Source organism: Drosophila persimilis, unplaced genomic scaffold (assembly GCF_003286085.1).
Source record: "Drosophila persimilis strain 14011-0111.01,24,50 unplaced genomic scaffold, DperRS2 tig00000000-arrow-pilon, whole genome shotgun sequence".
Taxonomy (NCBI): domain Eukaryota; kingdom Metazoa; phylum Arthropoda; class Insecta; order Diptera; family Drosophilidae; genus Drosophila; species Drosophila persimilis.
In genome coordinates, this window is record NW_020825288.1 from 6,101,773 (window position 1) to 6,124,683 (window position 22,911).

The window sequence follows — 22,911 nt, forward strand, 5'->3', positions numbered from 1 at the left end:
TTTATGGCGGTTCGCATTTCGCCCCAGTCAGGCAGTCAGGCAGTCAACCACTCAAGCCCTGGAACCACCCAACCACACAATGACGTCGCCAACTCGTGGTCGTCATGGGGCTCTTCCGACTCCGACTCCGACTTCGAATCCAACTTTGAGAGTTTTGCAATTGACTTCGATGGAATTGTGAAAATTATGCTGTCAATTGGTATTTTATTGCTTTTAAATTGATTGTTTTAATAGCAAGAGAAATTTGAAACTATTTTGCTATCCGCCCAGTGGCCGAATGGCCGAATGCTAGGGTTTGGAGCCCGGCCCACTGTGCGGGCGATTGCATAATCCCGCATAAACAAATACATATCTAAATAGGAAAAGGCCCAGCGTAAACTCTTAATCTGAAAATCATTTTGTTTATTTGATTCGGTCACGAAGCGAGCGGAGGAGCGCCTTTTCATTCCGCTCATTAAGCTCATTTACACAGAGACAAACACAGAGACAGAGACAGGGACACACACAAGCAGAACAACTCAATCGGAAAAGCGTCTTGTCTTCGATGCTCTCCGCGCTCTCAATGGCGTCTAAAATTATGGGATTGATGAGACGAGGCGAAGGGGAACGGAGGGGCGACTGTGCACGGCAAGGGGAGAGTTCAATATGTGCTTATTTATTATGTTGCAAGCTCGGAGCTCTCTGCCACACTCTCGCTCTCCACTCACTATCGATCGTGCGCGCTCGACATTATGAACTAATTAAAAAATCCACTTTGATGCAGGCCGCTGCCCGCAGTGGCAAAGTGGAAAAGTGGCATAGTGGCAAATGAGCTTTTGATCAATACGCCTCACTGCAATTAGTCGTACTGAAGCCATAAATTGTTCTCGCTTCTCTCGTGGCGACCGAAATCTAAATCATTTTTCTGGTTAACCTTTCGCGACTGAGTGTCGGGGGTTCCCCCATCCTAGCATTTTATTTGTGTTTGCACAAAAGTGACTTATGTAACTTGAAACAGTACAAAAAAAACAATATACGTGGCTTCTAGATGCATTACTTAGCTATTGTTTGAATAAATTTAAACTACATTCTTACCTTCGATAAATACTCACTCAATTGTTGATTGTGTTGTTCATATAAAACAAAGAAATCGCTGATATTAATTATTCGAAAATATTTATTCTGACTTTCTATCAGAGACTCATTAAAAATGTGCTTATTTCTAAAAAAAATTTCTACATATAAATATTAAAGTTGTTTTTAAAAATTTCGCAAAATCTTAGAAATAAATGTGCATTTAAAATTAAACAATATGGCAATTGATTTCGATTCGATTTCGCTTTTCTTTCGATTTGTGTCAACCAAACTGTAACAACCAGTCGGAGCGGAGGAGCTAGCTCAAGTCTTCTTTTCTGCTTCCCTTAAATAATGAAAGCAATCTCAGTGTTTAGAAATATTTACATGGCACCCTTGGGAGTCAGCGCCGTCTATAGCCTTTAGTCTATAGGCATTCTTCTGTCTCCTCGCTGCCCATCGACACAATGACGGGCGTTGAGAGATCCACATCCAGCAGCTTCATCTGAGCGTCCTCCTCGTCCAGAGAGTCCTTGCCAAGGCGTTGCTCCTGCATCTCGATGTCCAGTGTCCCATGCTGGCGCTGGAACGATACCACGAAAATGACCAGCGAGGTGATAATGAAGATCACCGCAGTTCCAGAGCACAGGGCGATGATCATGGTGGAACGGTAGGAGGAGGGCCGCGAGAGAGGTGCTGAATGTTCGTCAGCCGAGTTGCTGTCGAAGGTCTGTCCGGCATCGTGGGGTGGATAGGACACCAGCGGCGTGGCGGTGCTGTCGTCCGATGGACATTTTGGCTCATCTGCAGCGGATGGTTTTTCTTCCTTCTCCGAGGAATCGTCATCTTCCTTGGACTTTTCGGTTTTAGCATCTGTTTCATCGCTTTCTGCTTCTTTCTCTTCGATGGACTCATCTTCAACATTGTGGGTGCTTTTGGGAACATCTGAATCTACGACTTTCGGTGTTTCGGTTGGTTCATGGACAGTCTCAATCTGCTCAGTTCGGGCTACAGCAACCTCCTCCTCCTCCTCTGAGTGCTCTTCATTGGGGCTTAAGACTTCAGTTGCAGTCTCCTCCGTAGTCTCCGGTACGATCTCTGCTCCAGCGGCCTCATTAACGGGGTCCTGCGGCTCTGCTGGCTCCACGACTGTTTCCTCTGGCGTGCCAGACTCTTCTACCTGTGCCTCAATCTCTGCCTTTGCCGCGATCTCAGCCTTAGCCTCGATATCAGCTTTAGTTTCTACTTCCGCATGGGTAGGTTCCAGGCTGATAGTGCTGATCGCTTTTGGTTCAATCTCCTCAGAATCGATTTCATTCAGACTGTCTGTTTGCTCCTCAAGTGTGCGCCCTTCGAGAACAGTTTTAGTTTCTTGCGAAGGAACCTCCGGAGCCACCTCAACGGGCAGCAGATCTTCCACGCCTTGTTTCTTGGTCACTTGGTGCTTGGGTCCTTCATAGATCGGCAACGGAGTTGTCTCTCTATCCTCCAAAGCCTCGTGCTCCTGCTCCAAGGCCAACAGGTTCGTTTTAGTGATGGGTTGTTCGGTGATAGCCCGGTTCTCGTTGAAGATGACGGACACCAGGTCACTGGTTACACTGGGCAACGGTCTGCTACGGCCCTCCTCCTGCTCGCTGGACACAGGTGTATGTTCAGTAGCCGTAGCGGTATCCGCATTCGTATTTGTTTGTTGTAATTCCTTGGTTTGATCGTTGTTCGCTTGTGGGTTCAATGGGACTTCTTTGGAACCCCCTTCCTCAGCTTCAAGTGTCTTGGGCTCGCGAGCACTTTGAACTGCAAATAAAGGATGGATTATGGTTAGTCCTTGCGCTCCATCTCAGGATGGTTATACCATTTACCTTCAGTCTCCTGATGATCGGTTTTATTTTCCTGGTCCAGTGCGAGCTCCTCCTTCAGTTGCACCACCGGACTCGAGGCATCGGACTCCATTTCCAACTCCATTTCACTCTTCACCGCATTTCGTATGTCCTGCTCCAGGTCCTCGCCGGCCAAAGCAACAAAGCTGGTGTCCACCAGGTCATCCACAACTTCAGACGCTCTGGTCTCTACAGGATCGATCGCCACGTCCTGGAGGGCAGGCTCAACGGTCGTTTCATTTTGATTTATTTCTTCGATATCCGCAGTAAAGGTGGTTGACTCGGCTAAAATGATATGAACAAGACATAGTTAAGTTACAAACCAATGTGGAATTTCAATGTAGAATTACATGTAGCTGGCATGTAACTGCCAACAGATGGCGTGTGCTGATGATGTAGAATACATGTACAATTCTAATTCTCTAATTATGTAGCTCTCTTATTTAAATATTTTTTAAAAAGAATCCGAAAAAAAACTCTATTAAAACGGATCGGATCTTATAGAAAACTGATTCATTTAAAGGATGGACAATCTTTACATAAGGAAATCCCTTTTATCGAATAAATTAATCTATATAAATATCAATGTAAGATCAGCTTATTCGAAAACAGGCAGAAGAATAAAGAAAACTGAAATTCTATTGCCTAAAATATCCTGTTTGCATCTTCTCTCATGCATTCAAACACTTTTCCATGAATTTTCCTTGTGTACAGGTGGGTGGCAAAAAGATTTGAGTGGACGATCATCAAATTACGATCACTAGATCTAGATTCGAGTCTAGTTTGTGTGGGGCCGACCAGTAAACTGTCTTGCTAAACAACTTTCACAGAATGGAATCAATTATGATTTACGAAATGCAAATTCGAACAACGACCAGCAGGGAGAAAGTAAAAACAGGAAAGAACCTGCGTGATGTACAGGAATGTCCAAAAGCTTTTTGGACCGAAAATTAATAAAATGTATTCTCAAACGATGATAATAGTCCCACCGTTACATTGATAAACTTCCCATTTAACGAACTAATAAACCAGTATTGCTGCCATATTCCTCCACACAGCCGCCATTAGGCCTTTTCGAATGGTTTTTCTTTATGGCCATGCCTCTAGCATCTACAAATATATCCGAGTGTGCGTTGACAAACGGCATTGATATGGACATCGACACGGCCCATTCATAGCCACATCTATTCGGCAGCTATCATCACTGTCATCAGTGCACATTTTCTCACACATTCATTGACAACTTCTTGGGACCCGACCCCGCCACATCCCGTCCCAGATCTCAGATAGCGGGCTGGCCGCAACCCGAATTCCCGTCCGGCGTATGTGCATACGTACGCCCGCGCCCCAATAATTCAAAATGCTTCCAAGTGGTCGTCGATGCAGTGATTAAAATTCCAGACACACACGACAACACCAACAACATCCCAAATTAGTAACAAAATAAACAAACCAACGAAACCAGGCAGCGGCAACCCGCCCAGTTTGTCTTTTCTTTGCCTATAAAGTAGCTGACTTTATTTATGAGATGACATCCATTCCTGCCCGTCCCTCTTCGCACGCACATCTCGTTCTCAATTCTCAATCCCTTGCCATGCCAATGCATGCCTCAATGCCTCAATGCCTCGATGCCTCTTTGCCTGTGCCCAAAAGACTCTAGGAGATGCAACTGCATTCGTGGAAAAACAGAATTATTAGATGCTCTGCATGAGATATGCATGGGCGGTGCGGCCCATACCCATGCCCATTTCTATTCCTATTCCCAATCCCTTGGGAACGAGTGTCAGGCAACAACAATAACACAGCATCGGCGCATAGACAGCGTCCCAGAGTCTAAAGAAGGTCTTAAAATGGGACAAAGCATGCCGCACCAACGAAAACAAAGACGAAATGGCATTTAGAGAAAATAACAACAGGAAAAATAAATCGATTTTCTTTTCGGCTGTCCACGCAGCTTGCCGCAGTTGCAGTTGCCCAAACCGGGGCAGTGTCATCTGTCGGGGTCCGGTCCGGGGTCCCTTCTGTGGTGGAGTGCCTGCCTTCATTGGGAAATTATCTTTTTGGACATATTCGGTTGCTCCCATGTTGTGTGGGCATGTTTTAAGTGAGAAAAATTACTTGTTCTACACAGGGCAACATGCAAGCATGATCAATGATCCTTTAAGGGTGGGGTCGGGACAGTTATGGGCTTAGGGAATTTTAATTGATGGAACGCGATACAAATTATGAGTTTGTTCAACCAGAAATTAGGGAACCCCGCTCAGTTAGATGTCTTCTGACTCATTCAATGTCCCAGTGTTAAATTCCCATAAAGACTCTCCCCATAGGCCCCTCTTTAACTGAATTGCGACTGATCCCCCTGTTATCTCTGTTTTATCGCACAACTTGAACTCTGGCGACCGCCTCAATTGGCCTGTTGCTAAACATTATTGAACTTTCGCACGCTGCTGGGGTCTCTCTGACGCTCCTGTGGTCGATGGGGGCTTTTATGAGACACCCAAGTGCCACTGTTTTGGGGTGTAGATTGGATCGCGGTTGGGCTGTGGCATCTGCGGCCTCTGCGTCGCCTCTTCCGCGGCAGTGGCATAATTACGCGCAGTTTGCTGGCAAGCTGTCTGCAGTCAGTGCCTGCCTGTTTGAATTATGCCAACAAACTAAAAGAAAACGGGGAAAATGCAATAATGTCTCTCAGAAGAGTCGGGCAGCAACGGCAGCCAGATATATAAGTCAAAGGCCTGATGCGACCGCAGCATCTACAAGTGATTACGACAAAGATGATGATGATGACGACAATGCATCTCTCTATCTCTCAGATTCACTCGTATAACAGGGGTAGGAGAAGATGTGGAGCTGGTGTGTCTGATACTTACAAGGTAGAGCCGAGCATGGAGCCAGCATGGACACTGCGGCCAGCGTCACGAAGACCAATGCCAGAGCCAGAGCCAGAGGGTTCGCCAGCCCGTTCCCGGTGGAGCATCTGCCTGGAACAACTTTGCAGCTGCTTCTCCTGATGCGATGGCTCTTAGAAATTGCCATATTGAATGACTGATTGATTAGGTTGTCGCTCCTTGTTTGACGGGCCCGAAACGAAATCAACAAAACTGGCCAAGAGCCGGCTAACACGCACACAACACACACGCGCACGCACAGATACACGATGATGGGCACACAGATACTGCGATGCGATGCGATACAAATGCAGCTTGCGTTGGTTCTCTTTAGAGTTTCAGCTGTTGCTGCCTGCCTGCTGCCTGTATTCCGACTCCGATTTCCAGCTCCGTACGCGTTGGCGACTCACAAAGAACTAAAGTTGAGAACGCGTGCGCTCTGGAATTTTGTTGCCTTCGTCGTCGTCGTCGTTGTCGTCGCTGTGTGGCAGACACAGATACATGTACATATACATACAAATTAAACAACTGCGGTAGCGGATTGTGTTTTTAAAAAGTTTTTATTTTACTTCGAACTTCACTGATATAGATTTAAGTAGAGGGTCACAAAGGAATTCCGGGCCAAGGGATTGCGCGATCTTAATATTTAGCTAGACTTTGCGGTGTCGCTGCTGGATCAAGACTGATTTGAACTTTCTGATCTTTGCATCGTTGATCCCTTTCGGGAATCATTTTTCTATAAACATTTCAATTGATTTCGCCATCCCGAGTATTGGATTTCGTCATCCAAAGAGAGAACTGTAAAAGGCCTAAAGTGCAGGATCTGCAGAAAGCCGGGAGTGAGATTGTTTATGAGAAGCCGGGTGTGGGCAAACATTGGTTTTCCATTTAGGCGAGTGTCAAAGAATGGGATTGCGGCGGGGGCGCTTGAGATTGTACATCTTAGAAATCAATTAGGCGGAGGCCCAAGATTGAAATTGTTTTCGTTTTGGAAAACCAAAGATTGTTTACAACTCGTATAAGAGCTCAATGGAATTGGGTACGTTAACTCCCCCCATTCTTAAATGTTTCGTCCCGATACATTTTGAAGTTCTGATAGAGCTCTAATTTCTTCTGACAGTATTTGAATGTTGCTTTCCACTATTTCTTCTGACGGTATTCTTATTGATTTAATAAGTACAAATTTGGTTAATTTATAGCAGAAGTAAAATAACATTAACAATATCAAAATGATTAAAAATAATGTTGTTAATGGTAAGGCCGTATTACCTAATGTTATAAGGGGATTTAAAATATTAACATTATCAAAAGAAAATTGCTTATCATTTGATTGTATATAATCAACTAATTCAAAATCGCTATATCTATGATGCGATATATATTTTAGAATTTTACCCTTATCATTTATGTGGCTTATATTATTTATTACAATTGTGTTGTTGAATATAAGGAGATACGATCCTAACAAAGTAGTATTGTCTACGATATTTTTGCCTGAAACTAATATGGCACCATCCTGAATGATGTCTATTTCTTTGTTTTTTTTCCCTTTTTTTAGTGCAGTTGGCTTTAAAGCCATTAAGTAAATTGGTGAAACAGGTACTCTTTAAATTTATTTGTGCGTAATTGTTAAAAGTTTCACTTTTAAAATTATTCATTAAATAGTATTTCTCCTTACATTCACAAACTTTTTCACTTATAACTAACATTCCATCATTTTGTGAGATGGCTCTTGCATGGTAAAACTTGCAAATATCTTTAATTTGAGGATATTTTATGTAAATGATTATTAAATCTGCATTTCGAATTATTTTAACCGTTGCAATGTCCAACAGATCAGACAGTTCAACATTATGTTTTTCATGCTTATAAATGTCCTCTATTTCGTTTTTATTTAAAATTTTTGTATTGAAAATGTTTACTTTTAAGAGGGTTATGGTATCAACTAAATTTAGTAGGTCAAAAGTTATTAATTTTAAACGATGCTTTCTCAGTATCGTTTCTTCATTGAAGATGACATTCTTTAATGAATTTGATAGCAATTCAATTTCTTTGAAAAATTTGGAATTTATTACAAATTGTTTATTATTATTTTCAGTTAATTCATTTACTTTATTTTGTATTTTCAAAAAGTCGTCATGATCAGGGCTGCCTGCTATCCATTTCCAAATGGTACCTAATTCATTTATTCCCCTTTCTTTCCGTTTTGGAACTAATTCTGAAATCATTAATTTTAATAGACTTAAGTCCATTGATATTTCCCACTCATCGTCTGAATTAATTGATTTGTTGACATATTTGGATTCTTTATCAATTATCTCTCTATAAAAACTCAAATTAGTAATATGGAAAAGTTCAGCGTATGTTTCATAAGTGTAAACGTCTCTGTCGTCTTTGAGCAATAGATAGTCACTATGCGTATAGTCAATTACTTCCGCAGTCGTCAATATAACAAAAGTCAGTATTAGTATATTCGCATACATTTTCTGGAAAAAATATTTAATATTTGATGTTATCTTTATGTATAATTCTGTTTCTATTGTTGATTATAATTTTATTCGGTCGATTTTCCTTAACTACCTGCTTTTTGTATCGGGATTGAAGTTTATTTCTTTCCCCGAATTTCTTTTCATAGACTACTTCTCCTATTTTATAATCTTTTTCTCTTCTATCTTTGTTATGTATCTTAAGCATTTTGGTCTGAGCTTCCTTAAGTAATATTGGATTATGTTTGTGTTCTATTTTGTTATACAATATGTCATATGGCATTTGATTGGTCGTTGAATGTATCGTCAGGTTATATTTCAGTGCCGCCCTTATTATTATTTCTGAATAATCTGTTAGATTTAGTTCATCCTTGATGCACCGCGCTATTTCTGTTAGTGTGGAATGTACCCTTTCTACCTGACCATTTGAGGTGCTGTGTCTGGGATCAGCATAATAAATAGTTAAGTTACTTCTTTGTATGAATGATCTAAATTGTGCTGAAGTAAAGCTTGGTTCGTTGTCAGTCATTAATGATGTTGCTAACGGAAAGTGTTGTAAAATTTCCATTACCTTATTTTCAATGTTTAATTTACTTTGAATTTCCTTGACCACCAAGTATTTGGAATAAGAATCTATACAAGTTATGAATGTTAGGTTTTGGGCATAGTATATGTCTAAGTGTAATTGATCTCCTTCTTTTGCTGGAATGGGAGCTTCCCCAATTGGAATTTTTACAGGGTGTCTCCGATATTTGTTTTTGTTACAGATCTCACAATTTTTTATATATTCTTTTAATTTTTTGTGCAGGTTTGGCCAATAATACAGCTTAGTTATTTGTTTGTAATTTTCGTCTAGTCCTCTATGGGCTCTGCAATGTGTTTCTTCTATAATTATAGCTTTATCTTCTGAATTTACTACATCTTGGAGGAACTTTCTTGTGAAGAGAAATTTATTTATGAAGTTTTCCTTTAGCTTATTTTGGATAAGGTATAAATCTTCTAAAGTGCAGTGTATTCCTGTGGTTAAGTGAGGCTGAATAAATTCTTTTAAAATGATTAGCAGATTGTCAACCGTATCAAATTCAATAATATGTCGGGTATTTTCATAAACTCTTACTAACTCATGAACTGTGAATCTCCCTTGCGCTAATAGTAGCTGCTGTTTAAATTGGTTTAGAGGCTTGCTAGTCTCTTGAATGACGTTTTCGAAACTACTCTCTGCTGAATGCTGAGTATTTATGTCTGATTCTGATTCTGTCTGGTCGACATCACTATCTGTCATATGATTTATTTTAATCCGAGATAACGCGTCCGCTACTACGTTAGTTGAGCCTGGCTTATAAATGATTTTTGGTGTGAAACTTTCTATGAAGTAATACCAACGTTTCATTTCAACATTTGGATTTTTTTGCGACATTGCAAAGGACAAAGGTTGGTGATCTGTATGTATTTCAATTCCACTCACTCCGTATAAATAATTTCGCAAATTTTTTAATGCCCATACAATAGCTAATAATTCTTTTTTATTAGTAGCATATAATTGCTCGGTTTTACTTAAAGTTTTAGAAATAAATGTTATGGGATTCCCATCTTGCGACAAAACTGCACCTATTGCTATGTCCGATGCATCTGTGGTTAATGTGAATTTTTTATTGTAATCTGGTTGTACTAATTCAATATGTGCTATTAAACTGTCCTTTAAATTATTAAATGCTCCAATTGCTGGTTCATCCAGCTGTATTAATGCTTTCTTGGATGCCCTTCGTGAAACTTTCCCATTTACTCCGCTCAGATATTTTGTTAAAGGTTTGGCAATTGTGGCATAATTTCGGACAAATTTTCTGTAATACCCTGTTAGTCCTAAGAAGCTACGTAGCTCTCTGATATTTTTAGGAATTGGATAGTTTTGTATTGTGGAGATTTTGTCTGGATCTGTTTTAATGATATTTTGGGAAACAATGTATCCCAGAAATTTGGTTTCCAATTGAAAGAATTTAGACTTTTCAAGTGAAATTTTCATGTTAGCGTTTTGCAATATCTGAATTATATGAATTAGATCTTTATAATGTTGTTCTATAGTTTTTGAAAATATTATTATATCGTCCATATAAACGTGACAAGTTTTCCCAACTTGTTCTCTAAGTATATCGTCCATTGCCCTTTGGAAAATTCTGGGAGCGTTCGTCAATCCCATAGGCATTCTTAGAAATTCATATTTGCCGTTATTTATGGAAAAAGATGTTTTTTCAATATCTGATTCCCTCATTAAAATCTGATAGAAACCTGACTCTAAGTCAATGGCCGAGAAATATTTCGCTTTACCTAAATTGGCAAGGATTACTGAAGGATCTTGCATAGGGTATCTATCCGGTATAGTGTTTTCATTAAGTTTCTTAAAGTCTATTACTAATCTATGCTTAGGAGTTCCGTCCTCATTTACTCCCTTCTTTGGTACTACTATTACCGGTGAATTATATGGGCTTTTACTAGGTCTGATTATACCTTCATCTAACATTTTACTTATTTCGTTATTAACGAAATCGTTAACCGAATAAGCGTATGGATACTGCTTGCCATATACCGGTCTATCGTGTTCAGTGTTAATCTCTCCTTTTATATCCGTTCTGAACGGTAACTGTAAATTTATATTGGCATGGTCTTCTTCGATGATAGATACCATTTTCTCTCTGAGATTTTCTAAATTGTCCTCTTTGTAGGTTATTGTGTTATACAATTTCATTTTTTTCAATTCAGAATTTGCATAATTTTGAATGTCGGATATTTCTACGACGGCGCGTTCAGGATTTTTGCATCCCAAACTTTTAAATTGTTTATTGTCGGATAATTCAACGACGGCGTGTTCAGGATTCTTTAATCCCAAACTATTCGAACTTTTAGTGTCGGATAATTCAACGACGGCGTGCTCAGGATATTTTAATCCCAAACTATTAAAACTTTGGATGTCGGATAATTCAACGACGGCGGGCTCAGGATATTTGAATCCCAAACTATTGACGGATAATTCTTCGTCGGCGTGCTCAGGATTTTTTGATCCCAAGCTATATAAACTTCCTTCTACCTTTACTGAATCGCTTTTCATTTCTTTTTCTTCTTCAAAATATTTTTTTATTATATATTCCTTCAACGGAAGGATGGTTTTTCCTTCTATAAAGGTTAATTTGTTTAAAGAAAGGACCTCGTCATATATTAGTTTCTCCTCATTGTCTTTATAACTTAAAGTCCCCTTTCCTGTATCAATAACCGCTCCGATTTTCTTTAATAGGTTAAATCCTATTAGTAAATCTGCCTCCATTCCATCTATTTCATAAAACACTTGCTTTGTGTTGAAAATTGTTATATTATGGAAATATTTAATTATTGAAAACCCATTCACTGTAGCAACTTTCTTATAGATTGGTAATTCATTTTTATTGTCGTAAATTCCTTTTTTTATATAACAGGAAGTTGCTCCCGTATCTATCAAAACTTTTAATTCTCTGTTTATTTTTTTGTCTACTCTTTTTAGGTAGGGCAGACCTACTTCGGGGGCTGATCTAAAAAATGATCCTCCTCAATGTTATTTATCCTCATTGCTTTATTAGCCGGTTGTTCCGACATTTCGTTTAGTTTTCGTTTCTGCGCTGGATTGTCGTTAGACTGATTATTCGGGACTACGTTTGCCCTAAAATGCTGGGCTTGGCTATAATTGTTATTATTTCTCCTAAAATAACCGTTAGTATTCTCCCGATAATTTCTATTGTTATTATTTCCCCTGAATTGATTGCTGTTCTGTCGGTTCCGGATTTGTATAGATTCGTCTACCTCCATTGGTTCTGGGGCCTGATTTTGTTGTCTATTACCCAAGAAATAGGGTTGTCCCCAAGACATGTTATTCCTCTGCAAATCCCTTTTTTGGTCGAATGGTGAACTGTTAGTCCTAGGTTGTCGTTGGTTGAATCTTAAGGTATTAAAATTATTATTCCCTGAATTTCTGGGACCGCTGAATTGGTAGGCAAATTGGGCCCGAATGTTATTAGATTGCAATTCCTGTACCTTTGCTAAGGCATTCGGTAAATCTGGGGGATTCAATGAAAATAGGATTTCAGCAATGCCGCCGTTTAGGCCAGTGACAAAAATGCGTAAGGCATTGTCTCTAATTTTTTTATTTGATTCCTTGGTGATCTCACTGTCCTTTCCGTGAGTCATTATTGTCTTATTTATTAACAAGGTCATTTTCTTGTTAACCTCGTTATAGAAATCTATAATTGAAAGGTTCCCTTGTCGGAGAACGCTTAATTCCTGTTCTATTATGTAAATAGGTCTCTTGTCACTGTAAACAAAGTCAAGCCGTGAAAGTATGGCATCAAAATTTAGAACTGTCCCGTGGTTGGTCAGTGCGTCATGTGCTGGTCCTGTTATTTTGTTTCTCAAAATTGTTAATGCAATATAATATTGCTTACTTCCTTTCTTATATAACTTCACTGCAGTTTCTGCAGCTTCCCTCCATCCTACATATTGGTTTAATCCACCATTAAAAATTGGTAGGGATTCTATTACCTTCAATGTGGTGTCGTCTCTTATTGTCTCGTCTATTGTTTCTGCCTGATAATCCGATACCTGATCGGATTTAGTTTCTATTTGTTGTTTTAAATTTACAATTTGCTCTTGTACTTGTGAAATTTGAAGTGCTATCAATTGTTTGACCAGATCTGCTGTGAGATCGGTCCTTGCTTGAGAGTTAATCATTTTTAGTTTTTCAAAATCTAAAGTTAGCTGATCCACTTTTAATTTTTCTTATATGTTAGTTTTTATAATCTTATATATCCTAATTGAACTTATATATTTATTAATACAACTCTTGCTCACGAAATATCCGGTAGGGGTCGTCCTTCTTAGTTTGGCAGATCTTCGAACGGGTCTTCCTTCTTAAATTTCTTTGCTCAGCTGGGTCTTCTGGGGGTCTTCCTTCTTTGGCTTCGCTGATCGTTTCACTTTCTTTGTATTTTGGTTTTGTCGGTTTTGTTGGTTTTGTTTTTTTAAAAACTTTGGGTTTCTTTGGTTTTTTTTGTATTTACGAATTGCCTTGATTAGCTTTTTGTTTTATTTGTATTTTGCGTTGTATTTGTATTTGTATTTGTATTTGTATTTGTATTTGTATTTGTATTTGTTTTTGCACACCCTAAGCTCCGGTTTGTTTCCTTTTTATCTCACTTTTTTTTATCTATATCACACAGTCACTCCGCGTTTTTAATTTTGAAGGATTTATTCCATTAATTAATTGTCCTTCGGGTTTCGGCACGACGCAACACTTTTATCATTCGGTGCTTTTTAGACAACGTCGCCCCACGTTGGGCGCCAATTAAACAACTGCGGTAGCGGATTGTGTTTTTAAAAAGTTTTTATTTTACTTCGAACTTCACTGATATAGATTTAAGTAGAGGGTCACAAAGGAATTCCGGGCCAAGGGATTGCGCGATCTTAATATTTAGCTAGACTTTGCGGTGTCGCTGCTGGATCAAGACTGATTTGAACTTTCTGATCTTTGCATCGTTGATCCCTTTCGGGAATCATTTTTCTATAAACATTTCAATTGATTTCGCCATCCCGAGTATTGGATTTCGTCATCCAAAGAGAGAACTGTAAAAGGCCTAAAGTGCAGGATCTGCAGAAAGCCGGGAGTGAGATTGTTTATGAGAAGCCGGGTGTGGGCAAACATTGGTTTTCCATTTAGGCGAGTGTCAAAGAATGGGATTGCGGCGGGGGCGCTTGAGATTGTACATCTTAGAAATCAATTAGGCGGAGGCCCAAGATTGAAATTGTTTTCGTTTTGGAAAACCAAAGATTGTTTACAACTCGTATAAGAGCTCAATGGAATTGGGTACGTTAACTTACATATATTGATGACGACCTGGCCCTGGGCCGGGTCTCTCTGCCTTTCTCTGCAGTTTGCCGCATGCCAGATCCATCATGAGAGTGCCTGCATTTGTTTGCCTTTGGGTAATAATAGGGCATGGCATGGCAGGCAGGCAGGCATACGGCTTCTGCAGCCGCTTCTGAGTGGGCTAGGTGTGGGGTTGCCGCCCCGGCCATAAAACAGTATCACTGTGTGTGTGTGTGTGTTGGTCTGATAAGTGTATTCGAAGCGCCAGCCCCGGCCCTATCCCTAGCCAACATGCGAGCCAGCTCGTCGAATCGGAACTAACATTTTGGCGCGGCTATATCGGGGGTACTTCACATCCACATCGTCATCGAGAGCCCCTCTCATTGTAGGCAGCCAATTCGCTTGCAGGCGCTCTTCGGGACGGGACCCTTAGCTCGGTAAGCGTCGGGGTCGGTCTGGCTCTACCTCTACCTCTACCACTGCCCGGCACTCGTACGCGTACGTACTCGTATTGTTTATTTGGTACAATACGAGAGCTCCAATACAAAAGAGAGCATGAACAATAAGGGTCTGGAGAGTAGGACAAGCCCCCCCGTTTGATATCATGTGTAATCAATCAGAGCATAGATTATGGGCTCAAATTATGGGAATAAAAAGTTGTATACTTTTCCAGATATGAGGGAAAATGCAACCACACAAAGCCAACACATTTCCAAATAATAACTGATAACATAATTTAAAAACTAATTAAAATCTGAAACCATGCCATAGTTAAACCAAGACCGAAACGCTTATCAACCTGATCGACTGGGACGAATCCGTTGCATTGTTTGTTTAATGTTCAGTGGAGTGGACGAGCGTGAATGATTTTTGCCCAGAGACCCAGCCGATGCCTGCACGAGAGTTCAGCATCGCATCGGAGTGCTTGTTGTCCACGGGGGTCTTTCCAGGCAAAGTGCCTGTGAATGGATGGATGGACCGGGCGACCACTACCTTCTGGTTGGTCTGCTGCTGCTGCCCTGACAGAATCCCAAGCGAAACTTCTGGCAAAGCTGTCGTCAATGACGACAATCGACAACGAGGAGGAGCCTTTACATACTACTCCTATTTGTTGTACTTGTTGTATATTTGTATATAGTTGTTTTGAGACTTTCGGCCGTGGAGTGTAGGTTTTCCCTGCAGCATTTTCCATTCCGTGAGGTAGCAGCCTCCGCCTGGGACTCGGAACTGGTCGGCCCACTGTTTATCTTTTATTGATTATGCCAGCAGGTAACCCCCAGTGCAGACCGTGCCACGGAAATTTGACTAATGTGAGCGCGCCTTCAGATTCAATTTAGTCGTTAAATATTTAGATTTTGTTATTGCCGTCGTGGCTCTGCGGTGGTGGACGGCAACAGGAAGGAATCAATTGGTTTCCCTTTGAGTAACAGCGCTTAGTCATGACGAACAACGTCAAAGTCGACGTCGACGGTGGCGGCGGTGGTGGCAGCCACTTCCTCCTAAGGCCTCACAATGTTCCTTTTGTTGTCGGCCGGAGTCGTGGCGGTGGATTGAGATTTTGTTGAATTTTTATTTTATTTTTGCTTGCCGCGTTTTACGACCGACAATTGCCAGCAGTTAGCAGTCAGCTAGCAGTCAACTATCCATCCAGGCAGCTGTAAATATGTAATCCCTGGCTCATGACTCAGGCAGCCGCGGACGCCGCAAGTCGGGCTGCAATTAGAGAAGCGCCTCAGACAGGTAGACGGTTCCTGGCCAAGGCCGCCGCTGCTGCTGCTGTTTGCAAGGGCCAATTTACAAACACATCAAGAAGCAATTAGGCCCAGATTAGCATAGTGCTATTCACTGACCCGGCGATCAGTGCGGGGAAACTGGTGACAGTCATCGCCTGCCCTTTCCCCGAGCTCAGTCGTCAATCACTTTCGTTTTATGACCGACGGCTTGGCTGGCGCTGCATTGATAAGCAACTGATTACATCGCCTGGGCTGCCCCGCCTTGGCCTTTTCTGGTTTAGATAAACGAACGAAGAAAGACGAAAGAAAGGCTGAGCTGAACTGAGCTGAGCGGACTGACCGGAAACCCAGTTCCAGAGACCGAAAGAAAACGAAACCCAATGCAAACATTCGAGTATCAGAAACAAGAGCACTCAAAGTGAAATGTCAGCTCATTGTTGGAAGGAAAAGCTGGACGGGCCTTTGATTTGTGGCCGCCACAACGCATCGCATCGCATCAGTTTCGGTGGATGTGGATGTGGATGGGGCACGCATTATGCAGATCTTGTCCAGTTTGGGTTTCAAGTTCAATACAAAGTTCACGCCACGCAACTGTGAATGACTGACCGAAAGTGGGGAAATTACCAAATGGTTTCCAGATAACCAATATCTGTATACTCTTCCTCAAAATTTGTGATTCATAAGTAAATGAAATAAATACTTTTAAATTAAACAATCGATTGAGGAGTTATGCGCAGGCAGAACTTTTCTCAGTAGTGATCCTTGAAAAATAACTGCAATTCAAGGAAGTCCCTCCTCAGAGCTACCTCCACTCAAATCTGAATCTTTCATATGGGAAACTACTTAATAGTTTGATCTAATTATAGGGTCTTCATAGAATATAGTAGGTTTCTTGAAACGAATGTGATAAGTACAAACAAAACATTACTCATAGAAAAGGAATTAGAAACTTCCTTATGGTGGGAAAAATATAAAGAAATCGTAGGTGTCTCCGTTCCCTGAAACTTAATACGCTGCTCATTAATATCCCCGTGTTTATACAATTAATAATACCCCATAATTACATCACTTGAGTATCATCGATGTGGGGTAAATACAGAGACCAAAATAAACAAGCAAATTTGGCAATGGAGTGCGACATGGGGCATGCATTATGGATTGTTTTAGGCCGCTATTATATAGAATCCATTAGGCATTAGCCGAAAGTGAAGAAAGTCAAACAAGGTGGAGGTTGGAGGCCGGAGCTGTGAAAGAAGCCCCTGGCCCCAAGCCCTAGGCCCCATTTCATTGAATGTACTCGCACTTGCACTCGCAGTCATATGTTTATTGTTTAATTGTCGAAACCTGTTAACTAAACAGTTTACTTGATCCACAGCCGGTTGGATGGATGGATGGATGGATGGGTTGGACGCACGCGTCCAAACACTGTCTGATGTGTCACAATAGAAATTAGCGTAAACTGTTTTAACGCCAGGCATACGGGCACCGCCCCTGGGACTTACTTGCCTTGGGCCGATCCGTCGGGCTGGGGTTGGGGGGCATGGCATTCACGTACTTGAGTCTGGGTATCTGGTGGGTATCCGGTGGTCAATGCCGCCACTGGGCCAGTGGAGCGTCAGGCCAACCGGTCCATTGATGAAATGGTCTCGGGCAGTAAGTTAAATGAAGTCCAATGATACGAGTATCGTATGTGCACAGCATTTACAACCCCTTGCGCAGATGTTGGTGGGTTATTAAAAAGCCATATAAGCAAACAGAAAACGCTCTCCAGGTCGTGGACGCTCCACTGAATGGATTGTGTGAGAGTGAGAGACTGGGAAGTGGTTCCCCAGAAAGGGGCATACACCGGGGCTGACGTCGTCAATTGTCTTTCGAGTACGTAAACATAAACACCAGAAAACCGACACACACCATCCATAGCTTTTCAAACTTCCATGGGCACTACTACGCTGGGGTATGGTATGGTGTGCCGTGCCGGTGCCAGTGCCAGTACTTCGACTGTCTGGGGGGCAGAGGCCGAGCCGAGCCGGGCCGGGCCACATCCTAAATAAGCAGACGACCGTTTTCATTAGGCAACAGGTTATTGCAATTCAGCGAAAACAACGGCGACATACGACAGACTACAATACGAGCCAAGCAGCCACCGCCACACTCAGAGTCTGAGCCTGAGCCAAAAAAAAAAAAAGAAAAAATGTAAGTAGCTCCCAAAAATGTATACACTGCTCAAAATCAATTGTATTTCATGAATACATTGTACGTATGTGATGTGCATAACTTTCAGTGGGTTCCGTTCCGTATTGTTGCACCTTTTGAGAGTATTTATCATCCTTTATCTTCCAGTTGGTTTGTCTCTTGCATATCCAAGTGGGGTTCGGTTCCTGTTACTTCGATTGATCAACTGTCGATCATGTATAGGTATAGATATGACTTATCCAGAGATAATGCAACCAAATGAATCACTGAATTTAAATATTTATATTCAGGGAAAGCTCCCTTGAATGCAATAGCGAGGTGTGACCCCAAGATTGACAGAGATTCGATCTGTAAATCCAAGTGTTGTCCGTGAGAAGAGCTTTACCGGTATTACGCATGCGAGTATGATCTACCTATGGGTTTCTCCCTACGACAAGGTCAATTCCACTTTCTTCTCGCATTTCTCAGAGCTAAAATTGAAGCTTTGATGCCGCCCACTGTACGGGAGCGGCGTTGACACCTTTGGGTAGGGAGCGTTCTCTCTTTCATTAAGCTGTTATAATTGCTCAAATTGCCATGGCGGAATGCCAAGTCATTTGGGGAGGCAGTTCCGGGGGCGGCGTGTGTAGGTGTGGCGGGGCGAGCTGTGGATATTATGCACAGTGTACGTACAGCTCTGTACTTTCTGCCAGAGAGCAGCAGAAACAGCAGAGACGGAGGTGGCTTTTGGATGCGCCGATGTTTTTGGGCGCTCAGGTACTACGGCATGCAGGTGGCTGGAACAGCAGAAGCAGCAGCAGCGGCGGCGGCTTAGTGGCAGGCAGACAGCAGGCCGGTTGGAGCTTGGCTTGGCGCTGGGTAACAAGCCCTGCGAGTCGCGGACGCATGCGCAGTCGATAAAGCACATTCGAATCGAACGTTAGCAGCGGTACCGCCGGGCCGAGCACGAGAGCACGAGACCACGAAAACGACGAAAAATAGCGGCGTAAAGCGACGGCGACGAACGACGAACGACAACGGCACTTTGATTGCAATTTTCATTCATATTCATTCATGCGAACGTATGTACGAGTAGTGCGACTGTTTCGGCCTTTTTGAAAGCTCTTCTGGCGGCTGGTCTGCTGTTCGGCCGTACTTTCTTTTCGCACTCACGATCCCCAGTCCCATTCGCAGTCCCAGTCCTAGGTAGCAATCCCAATCCTTGGGCAGCTGGGGCACCGCGTGGCAGCCAGCTTTCGTTTTCGATCGATACGAGGCACGACCCCGTTCGGACCGGTTCAGGCTTCTACGGCTGCGTTACTTAATCCCCACCACATCCCAGCAGCGTTCATGTAATCATAATCCTGGACAGCCATGCGATCGCTGCCTCTGCCTCTGGATATCGTCGGGCTGGTGTCGCTGATCGTTGTCGCTATGTGGTGGCTGCAACAGGTGACGGCCACCCTACGTCAATCCCGCGAAATTATCATAACAGATGCGGTAGGTATCCAGCGGGGCGCCTCAATCGAGGGGGGGTTCGGAGCGTATCGGATCTGGGGAGGCCCTGGCGCGCACAGCGGCTCGCTCGCAGAATTCCTAATTACCTGAATGTCACAACGCACGCGTCTCGTGGCCTCCAAATGTCAAGCAGTATACGAATAAATGTGCCAACATTTTGTGTGTTTCGTTTGTGTTTCGACTTTTGGGCTTCGCCTCGGATCGTGTGTGTTGTTTGCACAGAGTGAGACAAACTTCCTGGCTCCACTCCACCACTAATGATGTGTCGTTGCAGGTGCGGCGCATACAGAACGATGGCTACAACGTCGAACGCCACACGGTGACAACAAAGGATGGCTATGTGCTGACGCTACATCGCATACCGCAGGTGGACCCCAATGACGGCACAGTGCTGCGCCGACCTGTTGTCTTCCTGCTCTCCGGCCTGTACGCCTCGTCGGATGTGTGAGTAACACCAGAAGCAGCGCTGCTTCCGCTTGCCCCAGATACAAGAACACTCGCGAACTGCATTTCCCATTTCCCTTGCAGCTGGCTGCTGAACGGACGCGAAGATTCGCTGGCCTATCTGCTGTGGCGCGCCGGCTACGATGTGTGGCTGGGCAACAATCGGGGGAACATTTACTGCCGGCATAACCTCTGGATGAACGCCACAGAGAGGGAGTTCTGGAACTTCAGCTGGCACGAGATGAGCATCTACGACATGCCCGCCCAGGTCGACTACGTGCTGCGAGCCAGCGGTGTGGCGAGGATGCACTTCGTGGGCATCTCGCAGGGCGGCACCATCTTCCTCGTGTTCAACTCGATGATGCCGCAATATAATACGGTCTTTAAGACGGCCACCCTGCTGGCTCCGGTGGCCTATGTGAGTAATACGAAGAGCGGGCTGGCCAAGATCGTCGGACCCATACTGGGGACGCGCAACTACATCTCCAAGATGCTCGAGGGCGTCGAGATGTTCTCCACGAACAAGTTCTTCAAGAAGCTCCTCTCAATGACCTGCCTGGATAACGAGAAGCCGCTGGTGTGCATCACGCGTCTCTGGCCCGCCGTTGGCTATGACACTCGGTTCCTTAACAAAACCCTTCTGCCGGATCTGATGGCCAACTTCCCCACTGGCGGATCAGTCAAGCAGCTGATGCACTACTTCCAGGGCTACGTGTCCACCAAGTTCCGGCAGTACGACTACGGCCCGGAGCGGAACTGGCTGCACTACCAGCAACTGGAGCCGCCGGAGTATGCCCTGGAGAAGGTGTCGACGCCCATAACCATTTTCTTCTCGGAAAACGACTACATTGTCGCCCCGGCCGACATCTGGAAGCTCTTGACGCGGCTGCCCAATGTCGAGGCCGCGTACAAGGTGCCCTGGAAGCGATGGAATCATTTCGATTTCATCTGCGGCCTGGGGGTACGAGAATACATCTTCGACAACATAGTGGTATCCATGAATCGCTACGAGCACCGACGACGTCGCTAGAGATGCCCTCGAAATGGATGGAAAGGCCAGAGAAGGGCTGCAGCCAGAACTATCAATAGTGCCAAAAAAAATAACTTGTAAATTTACGAACTAGAGTCTTTGGTTGATCCGGCGATCAACTCTGAATCAACGCGTACTGATTAATAAATAAATAATATATTTAGCTTAGAGTAGATCCCAAATCACATCGATAGACTTCATTTATTTATTTCGGTCCGTTTCGTACTTACTGATGAGCTTTACAATCGGCCTATTCAGAGTTGTACCCACAGCACGTGCAAACTGAAACTCAATGTGACTATAATACGGAATATGATGTAGTTCACACAAGGACAATTTCTCTGCCAGAAGGAGCACATTCTCCTTGGATACCACAAAGTCAGAGGAGCTGTAGTAGAGATTGATCGGAGACTTTGGCTTCACATACTTCAGGGGATAATCGGGCGGCCATGAGCTCCCATAGATAAGCCTGTTCGTCTTTTTGCCATGATCGTACATACAGAATCTCGAAGACCTTTTTAGTTGCAGGTAATGCTTCAGCTGTCTCGACGAGATCCCCGCCGGAAGGGTTTTCAGAATAAGCATTATAATAGCCTTTGAGGATTAAATGTGCGCCATAAGTTTAGCATTTGATCAATTGATACTCACTTTGCTGATTTGATCTCCATTTATACCGTATACCATCATAAATAAAGCCGCGCAAATCGATTTCATTGGTCGGACACTGCAAAATATCGAGGCCCAACTGGGTATTCCATGGCGGTTACTAAACCACTCTCGGTCGTCAAATGCCAGGATTACTTTTTCAACGATGCTGCCCAAACCCGTGTTCATGTTTCTAAGAAACGCGGCAGGTGCCGTCAAGTGTGATGTCTTAATTTTTTCGTTATATTCTGGCCGCATACTGAGCATCACGAGAAATTGGGTGGCCCCTTGAGAGTACCCCACATAGTGCAGGGATCTTTGGCTAGTTCTATCCAAAACGTAGTCAATGCTCGCGGGCAGGTCCCTAGTGCCCATTTCATGCCAGCTAAAATTCCAGAAACTTTTGTGCTTGGGATCCATGTATTTGTGTAGGCGAGAGTAGGTGTTTCCCCGTGAGTTTCCCAGCCACACATCGAATCCCGCATCTGCGAGCAAGTAGGGTAGGCCGTCAGAGGGTCCGATCAACAGATAGGAGTCCGAGGAGCCGCTCATTCCATGCATCATAAAGACCACCGGCTTGGGGCTTTGCGCATTTCTTGCGTTGGGCGAATTTGGAATGTGTACTAGCTTTAGTATATAGTTATCGGTTGTTTCCACGGAGTGCTCCTCCACTGGATAATTGTAAGAAGCTAGAATTTCCGGCTAAAATTCCAATTCTAAAGAATACTTATTGAAACATCTTACTATTTCACTCACGCCGGACGTGTACCATGAATATACCAGGAAAAGGCCTATAAACATTTTGTTACCGATGTAATCGATTGCTTTACTGTAACTAACAATCGATCGTAGGAATTTTCAAGCTGTTGGTTCCGCATACAACTTAAAGCCTTGCAAATTCGATTAAGCTGTTACAACAATTCGCTACTGAAAATTGTAGAGATGCAATATCTTGATCATGATGATCTTAGGCTCTGCAAAGATGATTTAAGCAAGGAATTCGTTGTGGAAACAAAGAGAAATTGCAATCCACTTTCTAGGTCGTACCGGAAAGAACTACATTAATTTTAAACTTACGATCGATGATGTTATTTTCATGCAGAAAATTCAATTGTCTCCAGTTCGTACGGTGGGTCTGCCTTAGGGCCGGACAGAACAAAGCAGGATGGATGGAAGTTTTCATA

General features: G+C 43.0%; 3 protein-coding genes across 4 annotated transcripts; 1 reads left to right on the plus strand and 2 right to left on the minus strand.

The window, feature by feature from the left end:
* Window positions 1-1,190: 1,190 nt before the first annotated feature.
* On the minus strand, window positions 1,191-6,183 carry LOC113566735 (translation initiation factor IF-2). Its single transcript, XM_026993674.1, has 3 exons — window positions 5,801-6,183; window positions 2,913-3,215; window positions 1,191-2,847 (listed from the first exon to the last, which is right to left on the minus strand). The coding sequence occupies exons 1-3, from the start codon at window positions 5,964-5,966 to the stop codon at window positions 1,481-1,483; spliced, it is 1,836 nt and encodes a 611-aa protein (XP_026849475.1). The 5' UTR covers window positions 5,967-6,183; the 3' UTR covers window positions 1,191-1,480.
* Window positions 6,184-19,193: 13,010 nt separating this feature from the next.
* LOC113567347 (lipase 3-like) lies at window positions 19,194-21,138 on the plus strand. The gene is made up of 3 exons (XM_026994869.1): window positions 19,194-19,590; window positions 19,883-20,052; window positions 20,137-21,138. The coding sequence occupies exons 1-3, from the start codon at window positions 19,465-19,467 to the stop codon at window positions 21,080-21,082; spliced, it is 1,242 nt and encodes a 413-aa protein (XP_026850670.1). The 5' UTR covers window positions 19,194-19,464; the 3' UTR covers window positions 21,083-21,138.
* A 109-nt stretch (window positions 21,139-21,247) lies between these two features.
* On the minus strand, window positions 21,248-22,579 carry LOC113567346 (lipase 3-like). 2 transcript variants are annotated; one of them, XM_026994867.1, is made up of 3 exons: window positions 22,484-22,579; window positions 21,731-22,429; window positions 21,248-21,676 (listed from the first exon to the last, which is right to left on the minus strand). In XM_026994867.1, the coding sequence occupies exons 1-3, from the start codon at window positions 22,526-22,528 to the stop codon at window positions 21,284-21,286; spliced, it is 1,137 nt and encodes a 378-aa protein (XP_026850668.1). In that variant the 5' UTR covers window positions 22,529-22,579; the 3' UTR covers window positions 21,248-21,283. The 2 variants fall into 2 exon arrangements, with proteins under 2 accessions (XP_026850668.1, XP_026850669.1); XM_026994868.1 differs by having other exon boundaries at window positions 21,248-21,622; window positions 22,484-22,578.
* Between the last annotated feature and the right edge of the window lie 332 nt (window positions 22,580-22,911).

What these genes read in the sequence shown, in the direction of transcription:
- LOC113566735 (XM_026993674.1), bottom strand. Translation starts at nt 5,966, where the DNA reads ATGGCAATTTCTAAGAGCCATCGCATCAGGAGAAGCAGCTGCAAAGTT. An exon ending in TCCATGCTCGGCTCTACCTT is followed by an intron (nt 3,216 to 5,800) that starts GTAAGTATCAGA and finishes ATATCATTTTAG; the next exon opens with CCGAGTCAACCACCTTTACT. An exon ending in CGATCATCAGGAGACTGAAG is followed by an intron (nt 2,848 to 2,912) that starts GTAAATGGTATA and finishes CTTTATTTGCAG; the next exon opens with TTCAAAGTGCTCGCGAGCCC.
- LOC113567347 (XM_026994869.1), top strand. Translation starts at nt 19,465, where the DNA reads ATGCGATCGCTGCCTCTGCCTCTGGATATCGTCGGGCTGGTGTCGCTG. An exon ending in AAATTATCATAACAGATGCG is followed by an intron (nt 19,591 to 19,882) that starts GTAGGTATCCAG and finishes GTGTCGTTGCAG; the next exon opens with GTGCGGCGCATACAGAACGA. An exon ending in CTGTACGCCTCGTCGGATGT is followed by an intron (nt 20,053 to 20,136) that starts GTGAGTAACACC and finishes TTTCCCTTGCAG; the next exon opens with CTGGCTGCTGAACGGACGCG.
- LOC113567346 (XM_026994867.1), bottom strand. Translation starts at nt 22,528, where the DNA reads ATGTTTATAGGCCTTTTCCTGGTATATTCATGGTACACGTCCGGC. An exon ending in ATTCATGGTACACGTCCGGC is followed by an intron (nt 22,430 to 22,483) that starts GTGAGTGAAATA and finishes TTGGAATTTTAG; the next exon opens with CCGGAAATTCTAGCTTCTTA. An exon ending in ATGGAGATCAAATCAGCAAA is followed by an intron (nt 21,677 to 21,730) that starts GTGAGTATCAAT and finishes TAATCCTCAAAG; the next exon opens with GCTATTATAATGCTTATTCT.